The following is a 17869-nucleotide window of genomic DNA, read 5'->3' as shown; positions in this document are numbered from 1 at the left end:
TTGTAATGAACTCACTGTGATTATCCCTCCCAGCATTAGAAAAAAGCTACAATGTGGCAGATAAAGCCTGCCAGGGATTTGTTTACATCAGCCGTCCCAGAAGGGAGGAGGGGAGACAGAGCGAAAAGCTCACACACAGATTTTTGGGTCTTCAGCAGAAAGCAGCTAAGAACTGGGGGAAGGAGACAGAATAGATAACAAGTATGGAAAGTTTTGTTTGAGTGAAATACCCCTTTAAGTCAGTGCTTTGTGTGCCTGGTAACAAGTTATAATTTTTCCATTTGGAAATATACTATATAGCTGCTATTGTAATTAAAGGTGTGACAATTAGTTATTTATACTGCGGTGCAGGCAGAGCGCTGGTTGCATCCTTATTCATCGTGTTGATACTTGTAAAATGAATTCCCCTGAGGAACACAAGTACATAGCTGCTCCGATACAGTTACAGCTTGTATAGAGGCGTCAGCTGCTGCCGTGGAAGGAATCATTACCTGTTTTGTAGGATGGACATTTTGGGCATCATACTTAAAGGAGTTATCCAGCGCTACAATGACATGGCCGCTTTCTTTCAGAGACAGCGCCTCTCATCTCCAGATCAGGTGCGGTTTGCAATTAAGCTCCATTCACTTCAATGGACCTGAGTTGCAAAACCTGCACGCAAACTGGAGACAAGAGCGGTGCTGTCTGTGGAAGAAAGTGGCCATGTTTTAGTAGCGCTGGATAACTCCTTTAAAAAAAAAAACAGGGGCACTGAGAGTGAGGGTAAGTTTCTTATCTTCATCCTCTGCGCCATTTCCATGTTATTAATTTAAAGCGACGCTGTACTCACTTTGTGACCCCCGCCAACTACTTATACCTTCTTTTAGCTGATGAGAAGTTCTTTTTGCTGGTATGTCTATCCATGCTGGTGTCGCTTTCCAGAGGCCGAAATTGATAGTTTATTCGGGCTGTAGTCGTGCCAAAGAGGCGTGGCCTAGAGCGATAGTGCCTGTTTGGTGTGGCTGTCCGTGTCTCCCCCTGCCTCCCGATCCGCCCGCACAGTATTAGCAGTCATTGCGCATGCGCCACCTCCTGAAACACCCCCCACCCCCCAGCGGGACCACGCCGCCTCTCTGGTGTGTCCTCACAACGCCACCCCCGCCCCGTGTTTGTGACGCGCCAGGCCTTTCCCCACCTCTCTTGCCTGTCCCCCCCCCTGGGGGCGGGGTTATCACCCTCAGTGCATTAATCGGGCTGCCCACTTTGCTTTCACTAATTACAAGAGGCGGGGCTACCACCCCCAGTGCACCAATCCCAATAGCCCACTTCACTGATAGTGGTTAGAAGGGGTGGCCCAGATTGGTGCACAGAACCCCCCAAGTGCACCGATCAGGCCCTTCCCTTGCAATGGGGGCATCCTGTGCACTATAGGGAGAGATTAGAAGGTTACAATAAGGCAATGTGAAGGGTTTTATACGACCAAATTACCTTAGTGACCAAGATGCATTGGTGGATACTAAGGGTTTAGCATGATCTACTATTGCCGGTGAAGTATCTTGTGTTTTTATTTAGTTTTTTTTTTTCTTCTTCTTTTTAGTACTTTTCAGATCACCATTTTTGTCTTCAGCCTCTTTCTTCTTCTTTTTTTATGTTATGCATTTCATCGACTTCCATGTTAACTTTTTTTTTTTCTCCCATTAAGACACAAACAGTCGGCAAGCCTCGGAGAATCCGACCTCATCCAACAAATAGACAGCACCATAAAAGAGAGGCACAATGTCTTCTTTGATATGGAGGCCTATTTACCAAAGAAAAATGGGTAAGTTTGGAGCGGCGGAGAGTGGGATTTTACTGACCGCTTTACAGTCTCATCACCTGTTTATATCCATAGAGATCCGAACTTCCAGTAAAATCTCTGCTGATCCGGCAGCCATGACAGCTACACTATAACTCCTAATGCTGCCACTGAACCTGCTCCACCAGGAAGCTAAACTATAGGTTGTGACCATTGAGTGAATGGGAATGCAGCTGGTTAGGGGCCATGCTGGCTCGGTAATAGTTGTGAGATGGAAAACTTTTTTTTTTGTGCAGTGTGTAGAAATGTTTGTAGTGAAGACAAAGAGCACAAAGTAGCGTCCTGTTCATTATTCCTGGCTGTGTAACTCGCCAGGCTAGAGCCGTACTGGGAAGGTGACCTTTGCACAATGGTGTTTGTAGCAGCAAAGTCATTTAGGAGAAAATCGCAGTTTCATTAAAATAGAAAATAATAGATGAAATAAAACGTGGTTAGAGGTGGCGCAGGCCCTGTTCTAAATTTTATTTCTTTATGTTAGACTGTTGTGCAGCCAAGGTCTTATTAAAGGCCTTAAAACATTTTTTTCTTTCAAATCAACTGGAGTTACAAAGCTATACTGATTGGAATTTACTTCTGTTTCCAGCCTTTCAGTACTTATCAGCTGCTGTATGTCCTGCAGGAAGTGGTGTATTCTCTCCAGTCTGACACAGTGCTCTCTGCTGCCACCTCTGTCCATGTCAGGAACTGTCCAGAGCAGCAGCAAATCCCCATAGAAAACCTCTCCTGCTCTGGACAGTTCCTGACATGGACAGAGGTGGCAGCAGAGAGCACTGTGTCAGACTGGAAAGAATACACCACTTCCTGCAGGACATACAGCAGCTTATAAGTACTGAAAAACTGAAGATTTTTTATTAGAAGTAAAATACTAATATATAACAGGGCCTGGATCCATATTGAAAATGTGTTGTATACAAACTTAGTACAGTATTAGTCTGTGAAGCAATTGATATCACTGTACTTTTTAAAGGGGTACTCCAGGCTGGGGGTTACCGGAGTTCCCCTTTAATAAATGTTTATTTAATAACCTGTTTTATGGTATAGTATATTATTATTGCATATTGTACATAAATCCAGATTACTTTGTACATTTTTTATATCTGCAATGTGAAGGGTTGTCAGTGATGAACAGAAATAGAAAAATAGCAAAACTGACACTTCGGCCACATTACAGACATAACTTCTCTATTAGTAGTGCAGAATTTTGTGTTTTTCAGTATTTAAATACGTATACGGCCTAATAGTTTATCTAGACATTTGTATTATGCTTCTGGTGGGTGCCGTCTGTTTAGTAGCAGAAAATCCTGTATATGGATGGTAAATAGAGGGCGCCAGAAGAGAGCGGTATAAGTCTTGTCAGTATAACCTCTAATCCCCTATGCCACATGGCAGCCGTGTTTCCTATGGATACCCACACGTCTTATCATGGCATCCAGGGAAGTTTTCAGACTCATAGGGGTTCATGGGGCATGGATACCCTCCAGGATTTTTCCGGAATTCTATAGGGGGCATCCAGAATTCCAGACAGCTCTGTCCGGAATCTGTCCGGAAATCTAGAGCCACAAAGGTATGAAGGAGACATAAGGCTGCACTGAAAACATGGATACAGTCATAGGCTATGTTCACACTACGTAAAATAGCGACCGTTGTCCGCGGCGCAAAACTACCACCGTTGTTTTGAGGTTCCCTATAATGACTGCAATGCAATGTACCTACGGTCGTTGAATGCACACTACGTATCAGATAACGGCCGTTTTTTTTATACGGCCCCGTGAAAAATGAACATGTCAAATATTTCCGGCCGGTAATACTGCAACAACGGCCGTGGATTTCAATGCGGCCGCGAACGTAAAATTTATATCTGCCGAATTAAACTTGATTTTGATGTAAAAAAATTTCTGAGTGGTTTCTCGGGCTGGGCGCAGTATTTAAAGTAAATGACCTTTTTCATCCCGCTTATAAACATGCTAGGAATCAAAATTAAACAATGGCCGTAGTTTCACGTCTAGCCCGTACGATCGTAATTCTACGGCCGTAGTTTTGGTTGCAAAAGTCCAGTCGGTAATAACAACGGCCGTTATTTTACGGAGTGTGAACATAGCCATAGGCTGTATCCATGTCTCCCTAGGGCGGCATCCATACCTCTGTAGTAAATAAATGCGTCATGCTCGTCTTCACTCATCGCTTATGGATATCTCCTATATGAGGTTGGTCGGGTTATATGACAGATCCTTTGTCTGTAGCTGAGGGATATAACCGGCTACTTCTCTCTTCTCTTTCAGTTTATATCTAAACCTCGTACTTGGGAATGTGAATGTCACTCTTCTTAGCAATCAAGCCAAGTAAGTACACGTCTGCACTTCTATCCGCATGTATGTATCTTCACCAATGAACTTGTTCTCCATTGTTTGACTCCTTTCTGGTCCTTCCATGTATCTTATATAGCGCGGTCCTTGTCCCAGATGTCTGTTCGTTTTCATATCGCTGCAGGCGTCCACATCGGATCCTGTGCTTGCCTTATGGGAAACTCCCTAAAAACCATGCTTATATGTAGCTCTGTGTTACTGAGGTTAGATGGCGCCGATTTTGCTATCAGGCGATCGGGTCAGGGACGTCTGTAGTTGCTGCCCAACAACCATTTTTAGCCATGGCCTCAGTTCTCTCCTGTAGAAATCTAGAGTGTAAAGTGAGAATTGACTCTCCAGATATATTTCAGGGAAATGACAATTTGAGGCATTTTGTTTTTGTATTTTTTAAATAATATTTTATTGTTTTTTCCAAATTTATAACCATCAATATTTTGAATCTCTTTTGGCTTTCAGGTTTGCTTACAAGGATGAATATGAAAAATTCAAGCTTTACTTGACAATTATTTTATTACTCGGAGCCATTGCTTGTAGATTTATACTTCATTACAGGTGAGAAATCTTCTTGTATAGAAAAGTTTACCTAAACCAGGGATGGGGAACCTTCAGCCCTACAACTGTTGCAAAACCACAACTCCCATCATGCCTGGACAGCCAAAGATTTAGCTTTGGCTGTCCATGCATGATGGGAGTTGTAGTTTTGCAACAGCTGGAGAGCCAAGGCTCCTGACCCCTGACCTAAAGCATTCTATTCTCATCTGTTCTGAGTGATTATAAAGGAAAAAAACTATAAAAATAAATGTAAAATTCCACAGTAGAATAGATCCTGGGTATTTCCTAATATGAAGGAATGTGTAGCATTTAGGGTCTTTGTTCAGCAAACTTTGCCCCTTTAAGAAGTGAAATAGGAAGTATAGAAAAATTCTACAAGGAGTTGATCAGCAACGTTTTTGCCTTATTTCTAGCCACCAATGTTACAAGGTCATGAATGCAGACCTACAACTAAAACTTCCCTTTGTTAAAATGTATTGAAGTGTACCTGTTAGTAGAGCCGCTGCCGGCCATCGTTTGGGCGCTTGAGACCTTAATGCGCAACTCCTCCCCCCTCATTCTGATCCAATGGGGGTCGCACATTACATTACTCTCATGCCTGTTTGCTGCCATGGAGACCTGAACGTCCAGCAGCAGAGTGGAATTCACCACCGATCCGGCAGCGGCTCTACGGACAGGTACACTTTAAGCAGTTTTGATCACTTCAACTGATCAAGTGTCTAAAGGGCCTTTTACACTGGCCGATTATCTGTCAGGAGAGTTGCTACAAATGCTCGTGTGGTGGATAATCGGCCTGTGTGAAATAGACAGTGATCAGCCAAGGAGCGGGAAAATGCCAGATCCTCGGCTGTTCGCATCTTTTGAGTAAGCTTTAAAATCTTTCGCTATCAGCAGCACAACATTGTGTGTAAAGAGATGTGCGCCTGATAGCGAAGGGAAACTGACAGCACGAATATATATATCTGTGATGTCTGTTTCCAGATTACACAGGCAGTGCATACTTACCATAAGCGCTGCTGTGTGATCCGACACTGTCGGCTCCTGTCCTGCTGCCTCTGTGTCTTCTGGCTGCCATCCTGCCTCCTCCAGCTGTCAGTCATTCGGGGGAAGGCGAGGTGGTGGCTTGTAGTTACAGCGGCAGCAGTACAGGAGTTGCTGGATCACACAGCAGTGCTGATGGTAAGTATGTACTGCTGTGTGATCTGGAAACAGAAAGCACGGATATATACATATCTTTGCTGTCATTTTCCATGACACTTTTTTTTAACGTTAAAAAAAGGTGTAAAAGTGTCTTCATAGCTGATGTTAAGCCCAATGTCATTACTAATGTACAGGCATACTAGATAGTAATAGACGCAGTGTAGTTATAAATGATCTGTAAGAATCTCCAAATAGATTTATATACACGTGTGACAAGGGGGACAGCATCATCATCCTCCTCACTATCCTCATCCTCCTCCTCACTATCCTCATCCTCCTCCTTATAATCAATAGTAATTCATTGCCAAACCTGTACTGAAAGAACTTGCATAATGTGAATTGCTGGCTCTGGTTACATCTACTCACACTACTATTGTACATCCAAACATCCAGTGATCATATACTGCTATAATCTTTGCTTCTTAGAGTAACAGATGAAGTGTTCAACTTCTTACTGGTTTGGTACTACTGCACGCTGACCATACGGGAAAGTATCCTCATCAGCAATGGATCAAGGTGAGTTCATGGACCATTCGTCCAGTAAGGAGACCTCATTGCAAGGTATAGGTTGCAGTCCCTGCATTGCGCAGATGGTTACTGATCACACTGATGGAGAATGTCTCTGTAAGAATACAGCACATCCAAGAGGCCGGGGCTGGGGAACAGGGATGAGCTGCTCACTAAAAACGCTAGTTTAATTATCCAAGTGTGAACAAAGCAAAGTATATACACTTTATACTTCTTTTGGCCAAACCCACTGCTCAGTAAAAAATGTGTAAGGACCTTTAGACCAGATGAGCCCCGGTAAGCGTCATCGGTGGGGCAGAGACCCAGATTGGCTCTCCACTGTGAGATTGCGGCAAGCCGATTTGTTCTACATACAATCCAAGGCCTCTGCTGAGATCGGCAATTGCCACTGACTGCCATCATCTGAATCATGATCAATGTAGTACAAATGTGTTGCATTGGTCCCTATGAGCACTCAGTGTATTGCTCATAGTAGTTTTTTTTTTTAATAACTAAATAAAAAATCAAACCATAATAAGTTTAAATCCACCCCTTTCCAATTAAAAGAAAACAACAAAAAAATACAATAAACATATTTCGTATCACTGCATGTTGAATAGCCCAATCTATAAAAATATTACAATCCCGATCTTGCACAGTAAATAGCATAAGTGCAAAAAGCCGCCAACGTACAAAGATGCAGATTTTTGGTCACTTCTCATCCCAGAAAATTTTATAAAACATGATCAAAAAGATAAATATATACACGTACATATTGTACATACATGTGAGGTACTGATATAAACCACATAAATTCACATCTATGGGAGAGTGTTCTAGGCATGCTCTGTGACCTGACTGTTGTCAGTGTTGGATCCTGTGTTATCTGCATAAATCTTTATAACAGAGGTGGTAGCTTCCATTGTAATCCTATATGTGAGTGTAAGGAGACGCTTGCTGTGGAGTGATCTCTACAAAACAAGAAGAAGGTGACCAGTGTGAAAAGATGACAGGATTGAAGGAAGATAAAGCATTGCCAGGTGCTGTGAATGAAGGTAAGTTTCTTACAGTCATCCCCTGCACCATTTTTGTGTCCTTTGTAGTTTAATCCATATGCTATTTAAGTGATGTGGTGCATCGGGGACGTGGCTACCACCCTGAGTGCACCCATCCACCCCTGCTTACGAATTTTCATCTGCCGCCCCAATATTCATTAGAAGGAGAAGGGGCCAGCTGGGTCAGATCAGTGCCCTGAGGGTGGTAGTGCCGTACCCAGTGCACCAAACTGCTTCATTAGCATATGGATTAAACCACAAAGTACACGAAAACTGCGCAGAGGATGACTGTAAGAAACTTTGCTTTATCCTTAGTGCCCTATGGACTATAGGGACATATCAGCAGGTTTGATGCTTTTAACCTGCTGACAATTTTCCTTAAAAAAAGTTAAGAGGGTAGTTCACCAATTTTTTTTTCTTTCAAATCAACTTGTGCCAGAGATTTGTAATTTACTTCTATTAAAAAAATCTCCAGTCTTCCAGTACTTATCAGCTGCTGTGTGTCCTGCAGGAAGTGGTGTATTATTTTCAGTCTGACACAGTGCTCTCTGCTGCCACCTCTGTCCATGTCAGGAACTGTCCAGAACAGCAGCAAATCCCCATAGAAAACCTCTCCTGCTCTGGACAGTTTCTGACATGGACTGAGGTGGCAGCAGAGATCACTGTGTCAGACTGGAGAAAATACACCACTTCCTGCAGGACATACAGCAGCTGATAAGTTCTGGACGACTGGAGATTTTATAAATCTCTGGCAGTTTTGACAATAATTGATTTTAAAGAATTATTTATTTATCTCTTTAACATAAAAAAAATGGATGCAGTCAGTAGGTTGTTTTCTGATGATGCGTTCTCTGTACGTTTTGGATGAGAAGCATCGCTGTTACCTGACGTTTCCTTTTGCATTCTTTACTTCCACAGGATAAAAGGCTGGTGGGTTTCTCACCATTATGTATCCACATTTCTATCTGGGGTGATGCTAACATGGTAAGTCCATTAAACTCTGTGTGAACAGGAACCGTATTGAGTGTTCTATATACTGATCATCCAGCCTGGTATAGTGTAGGTCCCCCTTTGGGCCATCAAACCATGGGCTCCACAGACTTCTCTGGTACCTGGCACCAAGACCTCAAGGAGTCCTGTTAGTTGTAATGTGCGGCCGCCATGGGTTGGACTTGTTTTCCGGCACATCTCACATATTCTCCATATTCTACCTGCGTAACATGTGACACTGCTGACACCAGAGAACAATAGCCTGTGCTTTCCTGTATATATATATCTCCTCTACCTGCATAACATGTGACACTGCTGACACCAGAGAACAATAGCCTGTGCTTTCCTGTGTATATATATATCTCCTCTACCTGCATAACATGTGACACTGCTGACACCAGAGAACAATAGCCTGTGCTTTCCTGTATATATATAATCTCCTCTACCTGCGTAACATGTGACACTGCGGACACCAGAGAACAATCTGCAGATGATAAAAGATGACTTTTTACTTGAACAAGCACCATGATGTATAAAATAAGGTATGAAAACCGCTAAATTTACCCTTTACACCTGTGTAGAGATGTCAGAATGCACAAAGGGGGGGACAGTGTCACTTTAAGGGCTGATTATTGGCCAGGAGGGTTGCCCGAAATTTTCCTGCAGTCGTGTAAGTGACAGAGATCTGCTGAGGATCGGGAAACTGCCAAATCCTCGGCTGATCATCTGTTTAGAACATGTTTCAAAATTTATTGTTATTGGCTGCACATCTTGCTGTGTGAATAGGGCATATGAGGCCGGTAGCAATAAAGGGAAACTGACAGCACGGATATGTACAGTATATGTATAGATCACACAGCAGTACATACTTGCCTAGCGTGCTGGTGCTGAGATCAGGCATCCTGTTTTCCGGCTCTCCAGTCCAGTTAAGTATGTACTGCTGCGTGATCTGGAAACTGACACCACATATATATGTGTATCCATGCTGCCAGCTTCCATGGCTGCATTAACAATACAAGGATCGTTTGTGCAGCCTGGCCATTCATTTTGTCGCGCCGTGTAAAGACTCAAAATGCAACAGCTCACCGACGACAAGACACAAATCCAATACAGATATCAACATCTCTAAAATCTCCATAAAAATAATGAGGCTCTTGGTTGCCATTTGCAAGTAGTACGTACCATCCCATCATGGTAAGGTAGCCTCATACACAGGATGGAGCCTACACGATCTCCTGGGCTGATCAGCAGCCGCACTGGCCGACATATCATCTAGTGTGATAGTATAAATAGTTGTGTGTAAGTAGTCTATAATGTTACTGTTCCCTCTCTCTCCATAGGCCCAATGGACTCATGTATCAGATGTTCCGCAATCAGTTTCTTGCATTTTCGATATATCAAAGTAAGTAAAGTATTGGTACATGTCTGTGTGTATTATAGATGTAACCAGATGGGAAGCCGTTAGGATTATGGTATATGTTGGGATGTATAGAGGAGCCGGCCTCTCCTCATCTGTCTGGCTGTAGTAAATCATTCCATACCCCAGGATACAAAACCTAGAAAATATTTCCTTATAATCCTGTTATTCACATTTTTAACAGAAATAGATGAATAAATTAACAACTAGCGACCAGGTCGGCGGGAACTCCCAGTTGTCAGTTTTTATTCCTACATTTCTAGTAGAGATAACAGGAATGGCACAATGAGTTGTTACTTTATGAAGATCACAGGTATTTGCTAAAGACCCCTACATGCACAGGCGCAGGTCAGGCGCCTCTTAGTGAATCTGACAAGGCAATTGGGGGCGGGGCCTATTTTAAGACCGTTGTACTAGTTTTCATAAATGTCCCCCTTAATGTAACGGCAGTGCAGAGTGGGACCCTAAGTGTTTGTCCCCTGCAATCTGGCACTTATCTTCAATCCTGTGGATAAGGCATAAGTTATTTTATCTGGATATACCTCTTTAAAGGGAATGTGTGATCAGAAAATGACTTATTCTGTAAATAATATTTTTATGGTAAACATATTTTTTAAGATTTTTGTGGTGACTTTTTTTTTTCTTCTCATTTTCCATTTTATCTATCTATATTTTAAAATAATTCTGAGCTCTTGCAATTTTCATTCTCACCACAGGGGATAAAACTAAGCTGAGACTTCCTGTTGTGTCTGTGGTGATAAGAGGAGGCTGCTGTAAAGTGATCTGTACAGCATTGCAGAGCCATGTGACACCAGTAGATAGAGGAGACAATAGCAGCTCTCTGTGGAATGACCTCTTTAAAGGTCACAGAGCACGCTCAGTAATGTCTCACATTTATCTAAGGGGACAGAGTCTGTCTATTGTTGTCTGTGTCCATGAGTCTTGCTGTAAAGCATGTCACTAAATGCTGTTAAAAACAGCTCAGGCAAGATGGCTGCCCCCATAACAATGTACAAAAAGGGGAATAAATAAAAATTTGTCAGAAATTGGAAACAGATTAGAATAAAAGTACAAGTTTTTGTATCTGACTAATCAAAAAATTTAGGCGACACATTCCCTTTAAGGTAATAATTCTTCTATTCTCTGTTTTCTGTAGGTTGTGTACAATTTCTTCAATACTACTATCAGAGTGGGTGTCTGTACAGATTACGTGCACTAGGAGAGAGAAACCATTTAGACCTAACAGTAGGTAAGTGGAGTGGAGAGAAGATTGTTTTCAGTTAAGCTGAATGTACTTGTCTCGGCTTTATGTAAAACAAGGAAGCCAGGTGACGTCAGTCATAAGATAGCACCGCTGTAAACTGACAGCCACAAAGGGGTACTCCAGCGAAAATGTTTTTCTTTCAAACTAACCGGTGTCAGAAAGTTATATAGATTTGTAATTTACTTCTATATGAAAAAAAACTCCAGTCTTCCAGTACTTATCAGTTGCTGTATGTCCCGCAGGAAGTGGTGTATTATTTCTAGTCTGACACAGTGCTCTCTGCTGCCACCTCTGTCCATGTCAGGAACTGTCCAGAGCAGGAAAGGTTTTCTGATATGGACAGAGATGCCAGTTTTGTTTTGTTTTTTTAACTTGCACAAAAACGTGGTCAATGCTTAAAAAAGAAAAAAAAAAGAAAGAAAAGGATACATTTTGATCCTTTTTTTAAAAAAATAATGGAAGACAATGGAAAAATCTGTTTTTTTTTTGCAAAAATAGATGAAAAAAACCTGACTGTAAAAAAGTGCAGTGTGAACCCAGCCTTAATTTATATTTTGAAAATGTCAACCTTTTAGGCCTCATGCGGACCTTCAAGCCACACGGTGGAATTGCAGACCTCCTGGCATTGTGTAGTATTATAGTATATATTAAATGTTTGCGTGACTGTACTGACACAATCACACACCTGTGTCAGTACAGTCCCGCGAACCGGTCATAGGCCTGGGATAGAAATATTGATTAATGTTGTCACTTTTTCTTCCTATTTCAGAAGGGTTCCAGTCTTGGATGTGGAGAGGACTCACATTTCTACTTCCCTTCCTCTTTTTTGGTCATGTAAGTTCTTTTTCTTATTATTTATTTATTTATTTTAACTCTTAAGTAATGTTACACTTTAGATTTTCTAACCTGTTTTTGAGAGGAGTCAGGAGGTGCAGTGATTCTCTACAAGCCGAGAACAGACCATGTCCGTGTATTCCCCTGACTTTTTGGCTCCATGCGCGGGAGCATTGGTGTAAACAATCCCTACGTCCCTCCTTAGGTAGAAGGTCAGGGAGACCTTGTCAAGGTTTATTTTCCGATTTTGTGCATTGCTCCCGCTCACACTATTTTTAAACCGATTATTGGAACTTTATTACCTATATTTTAATATTTTAATACATTTTAATAATTTTAAAAATCAAATAATATATACATACCCTCTAACAATATAGGTATGGCTTTCTGTTCACTGCTTCATATTTTACATATGTGAAACATGTTGAAAGACAAACGACCAGAATAGCAGCGATCTGCTGCCGTCGCTCCGTGGAATAGGAGCGTTGACAGCAGACGCTGCTGTATGCTATGGGCTGCCCGGACGTTCTAGCTAACTACGTTATGTAAGGCTTTCTTGTTTTTAGGGAAAGTAAACTATTCATTATCACTAATATTCAATTACCCATATGCAAAAGTGACAGATATTTGAATTAGTGAATAAATTTATTCCTTATACTTATTTGTCCAGCAGGAGGCAGCACTGAGCCACACACAGCCTTTTTCATGGGCTCTGGTTGTTGTATTGGTTTTGTATTGTTGAGTTGTAATTGGTTATTTTGTACTTTTTTCCCTCTAGTTTTGGCAGCTGCATAATTCGATCACACTATTTGAACTGTCTAGACATGAAGCGTGCAAAGAGTGGCAGGTAATGTAAAAATCTCATTCAACATATGAATATGGTAGACAGGAGAATGCTCTCATTGTTATTTGAGGGAAGTTTTACTTCCTAGTTTTTGCCTCTCTGTAATGGGGAGGTGAGAGCGGTAAGTGATAGGAGGAGAGATCTCAGTCTGGTAGTATCTTCTCTCCACCTCTAGATAGAGGAGATTCAGGGATTTTTCTTCCATATTATCACTTCTCTTACCAGTTGTAACTTTTAAAATCTAAATTAGCAGGAGATGTGATGTATAGCAAGTTTGCAGTTTATATATATTTTTTTTATTTTTGTTATCATGCTGTAAAACAAAGCTATACTTACTGTATCCAGGTCCAGTCTCCTGAAGGCTGCTATATAACAGCTATACTTACTGTATCCAGGTCCAGTCTCCTGAAGGCAGCTATATAACAGCTATACTTACTGTATCCAGGTCCAGTCTCCTGAAGGCTGCTATATAACAGCTATACTTACTGTATCCAGGTCCAGTCTCCTGAAGGCAGCTATATATCAGCTATACTTACTGTATCCAGGTCCAGTCTCCTGAAGGCTGCTATATAACTATATACTTACTGTATCCAGGTCCAGTCTCCTGAAGGCTGCTATATAACAGCTATACTTACTGTATGCAGGTCCAGTCTTCTGAAGGCAGCTATATAACAGCTATACTTACTGTATGCAGGTCCAGTCTTCTGAAGGCAGCTATATAACAGCTATACTTACTGTATCCAGGTCCAGTCTCCTGAAGGCAGCTATATAACAGCTATACTTACTGTATCCAGGTCCATTCTCCTGACGGCAGCTATATAACAGCTATACTTACTGTATCCAGGCCCAGTCTCCTGAAGGCAGCTATATAACAGCTATACTTACTGTATGCAGGTCCAGTCTTCTGAAGGCAGCTATATAACAGCTATACTTACTGTATGCAGGTCCAGTCTTCTGAAGGCAGCTATATAACAGCTATACGTACTGTATCCAGGTCCAGTCTCCTGAAGGCAGCTATATAACAGTTATACTTAGTGTATCCAGGTCCAGTCTCCTAAAGCTTTTTAGTCTTGTGCTGGTTGAAAAAAAGAGACTAAGCACATGAAGTCCCGGCCAGTACAGAGAGTCCCGGCTCAAAGTGTCCATCAATCACATGACTTCCTTTTCTGTGAGCACGGGTGACCGAGACTTCCTGCATTTTTTTTCATGACTATAAAGCTGCCTGGATACAAGTAAGTATATCTTTGTTATTGAAAGTTAAAACACCACTTTAAAGACGAAAGTAAGAAAACACATCACTTTAAGGGCTATTTTTCTCCTCTAAAAAAAAAATGCTGATGGTATAAGCAGTTTTATTGTATCAGTACATAATCTTAATCATGGAGATATTTGCTCCCTATTCATTCTTGGTCGTTATGTAAGGATATGTGTCACGGACATTCTGCACTTGGTTGTTATGGGTGACAGAGAATTTTACTATAGCACAGCTTGACAAATGTCCCTATAAGAGAGACTCAGGATGTCCCTTAATTTATGAATAAATAGTAGAAACGTGAGAAAATATGACTTTACTGAAAGAGTAGTAGATGCTTGGAGGAAACTTTCAGCAGAGGTGGTGGGTAAATCTACAATAACAGAATGTAACCTGCCTGGTATATACATATATCTATCCTAAGATAATAAGAAGGGGAATACTAATAGGGCGACTAGATGGAGCAGGGGGGATTTTTCTGCTGACAATCTTCTACGTTTCTATGTATAGCCGAGCTTATTCTTGTAGCAGCTTTTATTTTTTTTTATCTATTAAATCAATTGTGATTCACGGTTTGTCTCGGAAAGCCACAATAAACACTGAGGGAGTCTATTGATTATCAAAGGTGCGAGGTGTGAGGACTCTGATTCATCCCACTTCATAAAACCCTCATTTAGCTGTTGGATACCATTAGAGGTTCCATGAATTTAACACCGAGGACCATGAATCACCCCGCCTGGTTGTGCGGCTGCAAATCGGGCGTCTGCTGAGTTTATCAAGGGCGGAGACGGCAGGGTCTCCAGATTATGAGTACTCGGGGCACACCTAGCTAGTACAAACACTCGGGATGACACCACTACAGTGAGTGAAACCTACGACCAGGTGTGTCTGCCAATGCATCACCTTACCTGGATGAATAACTATAAGAATTGGGCTTTCATACTAAGTCGATGACATATTTCTATGGTGTTAATAAGAATTCCACATACCTGTACAGTACATGGAAGACACCACTGGAGTTTGCTGCTGTTTTGTCCACTAATTCAGTATTTAGCAATAAGGATTTAAAGGGATTATCCGGCTATGTAAGACAATGGCTGTATGGTTGCAAGTATGTGAAAAAACAAAAAAAGACCCTATACTTCTCACTATTCCCCAGGATCCTCCTACGGGTCTTCTGCAAACCCCCAAGACTGGCTGAGGAGACTGTCCTCCCTGAGACGAGTCCGTCTTGTAAGTGGATGCCGGTATTCTTAAGGGGAGATATTGGAGACCCTAAAGGCCCTATTCCACCAACAGATCTGACGACAGATTATCTTTCAAAGATTTGAAGCCAAACCCAGGAGTGGATTTGAAAAGAGGAGAAATCCAGTCTTTCCTTTATGACCTGTTCTCTGATTATAGTCTGTTCCTGGGTTTGGCTTCAAATCTTTGAAAGATAATCTGTCGTCAGATCTGTTGGTGGAATAGGGTCATTAGGGGGACACTGGGGGAGTGCAGAGAGGTAAGTATAGCTTGTTTTACTGTTTGTTTGTTTAACATACTCGCAACCAATTTAAATAGCCGGATATCCTCTTTAACACCTTTATATCAGCCACATGGCTTTATATGTTCCATGGCTGCTGGGGTAAAACACCTGCCTCCATCCTGACGGATTGGTGATCTGTGCAAAATCTGTATACACAGATCGCCAATTAGTACTGATCAGTGCTTTGCTGTGACATAGCATTAATCAGCATATGCAATCTGAGCATTCCATATATAAGTCCCCTAAGAGGACTTTTAAAATGCTGAAAAAAAAGTTTTTGAACATTTTTTTTTTAAATCCTTATAAAACATAAATTACCTCCTTTCCCATTATACAAAGAAAAACATAAAAAAAATAAACTTATATACCATAGCATGCGGAATTGACCGATCTATTAAAATATAACAATTTTGTTCCCACACGGCATAAACGAAAAGCAGTTTCTTTTTTAAATTAGGTATCGGAAAAAAAATTATAGAAAGCGGTCAAAGTTTTTCTCTTACACCAATGTGATACCAATAAAAACTAGAGGTCATGGCACACAAATGACCCCCCCCCCCACCAGCCATTTAGGTGGAAAAATAGCGCTATGGCTCTTAGAAGGCGGGGAGGAACATCGGCTCAATTTGACCCGGACATCCGGGCACCAATGACCTCGGTCATGAAGGGGTTAAGTAGACTTTATTGGGGATTCTCAGTACAATCACTTATGTAATGGTTACAATGCTGCATGACCTGTTTTCTCTGTTACAGATGGCACACGTTGTCATAAGCCTTAAAGGGGTATTCCCATCTTATCTAATATAGGTAAACTTAATATATCCACTCTTTCCCTCCCATTGTTGACAGCTTGTTGTCTAGGTTACACACCAGTTTGTGCGTATATATTGTATAATATATATATATATATATATATATATATATATATATATATATATATATATAAATAATACCATAACTATATATGCAGCCAGACCTGCCTTTAGAGCAGAGTGGTGGTCTGTAACCTAGACAACGAGCTGTCAACAATGTAAGGGAAAGGGGCAGCCTATTAGCAGAAGGAGGCAAGTTTGCTTAATAATGTCCTACAAGCATTACTATATTAGTTAAGATGGGAATACCCCTTTAAGGCCTTTAAATGATTTCAGCGACATCCATTGCTTAGAATTAGGGTGGGTCAGACTACGGAACTCTCGTGGATAAATTTCGCGGAATTCCGTCGCCTGTACGCGCTCACAGCCGTGCGCCTTTCCGCTGGCTCCATAGACACCATTCTATGGGCTGGCTGATTCCGCATTCCGCCGAAAGAATTAACGTCACAATTCTTTCGGCGCAATTAGCCGGCCCATAAAATGGAGTCTATGGAGCCGATGGAAAGTCACGCGTACAGGCGGCGGGAGAGGCGCGAGAGTTCCGTAGTCTGAACCCACCCTAAGAGTGATCTGAAGGTTGGGTAAGTTGTCGGCTGATCTGGAATGACATCCCGTATAACGTTCTCTATTGTTTTCTGCTTATGGACAGGTTTTCGTGCTGGCCCTCACTTTTCTGGTACTTTTCCTGGGTAACTTCCTGACAACATTAAAGGTCGTCCACGCCAAGTTTCAGAAAAACAAGGAGAAGAAACCTTGATGTTTAAGGACTTTTTGACTGTTACATAACTAATGAAATACACTACAAATGAAAAGCAATGACCTGTGGGCTGCCAGATCTCTGCCAGCCCGTACCCATAAACTCTCATGCTGCTCCCCACTTCTCTCTGGGAGAGACACTAGTGCTTTAATACGTCCATCATACCCTAAGCTTCTACAGCAGTGTGATGACCCCCAACACGCCACGAGGGACTGCAAGATGGATCCAACCACTCGAATCATAGGCTACTTGCAAGGTTTCTGCACAGAACTGACAGTATTTGGCGTCATTATCTGGAGAGGTGTTGGAGGCATGCCAAGCGAGTACAACCACTTCAAGGGACGTCCTGGCCTTTGTTCAGGTGGTCGGCCGTGCAGAGTGACGGCCACTTGTGCATACGTTTTAATTTTTTTCTTTAATTGAAGCAATTCGCGCTTTAAATACTTGACAACTGAACTAATGTGAAAAGGGAGATGGCCTTCACCCAGGCTGTGTACTCAGCGATACTGTTTACAGAGGCGTACGATACGTGTTCATGTTGTTGATAATGTGTGGGTTATGACTAGGAAAATGGTTAATAAATTAAAAATGATACCGTGA

The 17869-nt window shown here is 41.8% G+C and overlaps 1 protein-coding gene across 1 annotated transcript in view; it reads left to right on the top strand.

Annotated features, from left to right (window-relative positions):
- TMEM120B (transmembrane protein 120B) overlaps positions 1 to 17869 on the top strand; it is a 27195-nt gene extending 9326 nt beyond the window's left edge. The window contains exons 3-12 of the mRNA XM_069960889.1: positions 1682 to 1798; positions 4114 to 4173; positions 4654 to 4749; positions 6376 to 6465; positions 8430 to 8495; positions 9842 to 9903; positions 11075 to 11167; positions 11952 to 12016; positions 12795 to 12863; positions 17162 to 17869. Coding sequence (XP_069816990.1) covers positions 1682 to 1798; positions 4114 to 4173; positions 4654 to 4749; positions 6376 to 6465; positions 8430 to 8495; positions 9842 to 9903; positions 11075 to 11167; positions 11952 to 12016; positions 12795 to 12863; positions 17162 to 17269 — 826 coding nt within the window. The 3' untranslated portion in view covers positions 17270 to 17869. The remainder of the gene's footprint in view (positions 1 to 1681; positions 1799 to 4113; positions 4174 to 4653; positions 4750 to 6375; positions 6466 to 8429; positions 8496 to 9841; positions 9904 to 11074; positions 11168 to 11951; positions 12017 to 12794; positions 12864 to 17161) is intronic.

The sequence above is a fragment of the Dendropsophus ebraccatus genome, chromosome 3 (assembly GCF_027789765.1).
Source record: "Dendropsophus ebraccatus isolate aDenEbr1 chromosome 3, aDenEbr1.pat, whole genome shotgun sequence".
NCBI classification, from domain to species: Eukaryota; Metazoa; Chordata; class Amphibia; order Anura; family Hylidae; genus Dendropsophus; species Dendropsophus ebraccatus.
Note: the sequence above shows the minus strand (reverse complement) of the source record. Positions and strands in the feature narration are given on the sequence as shown.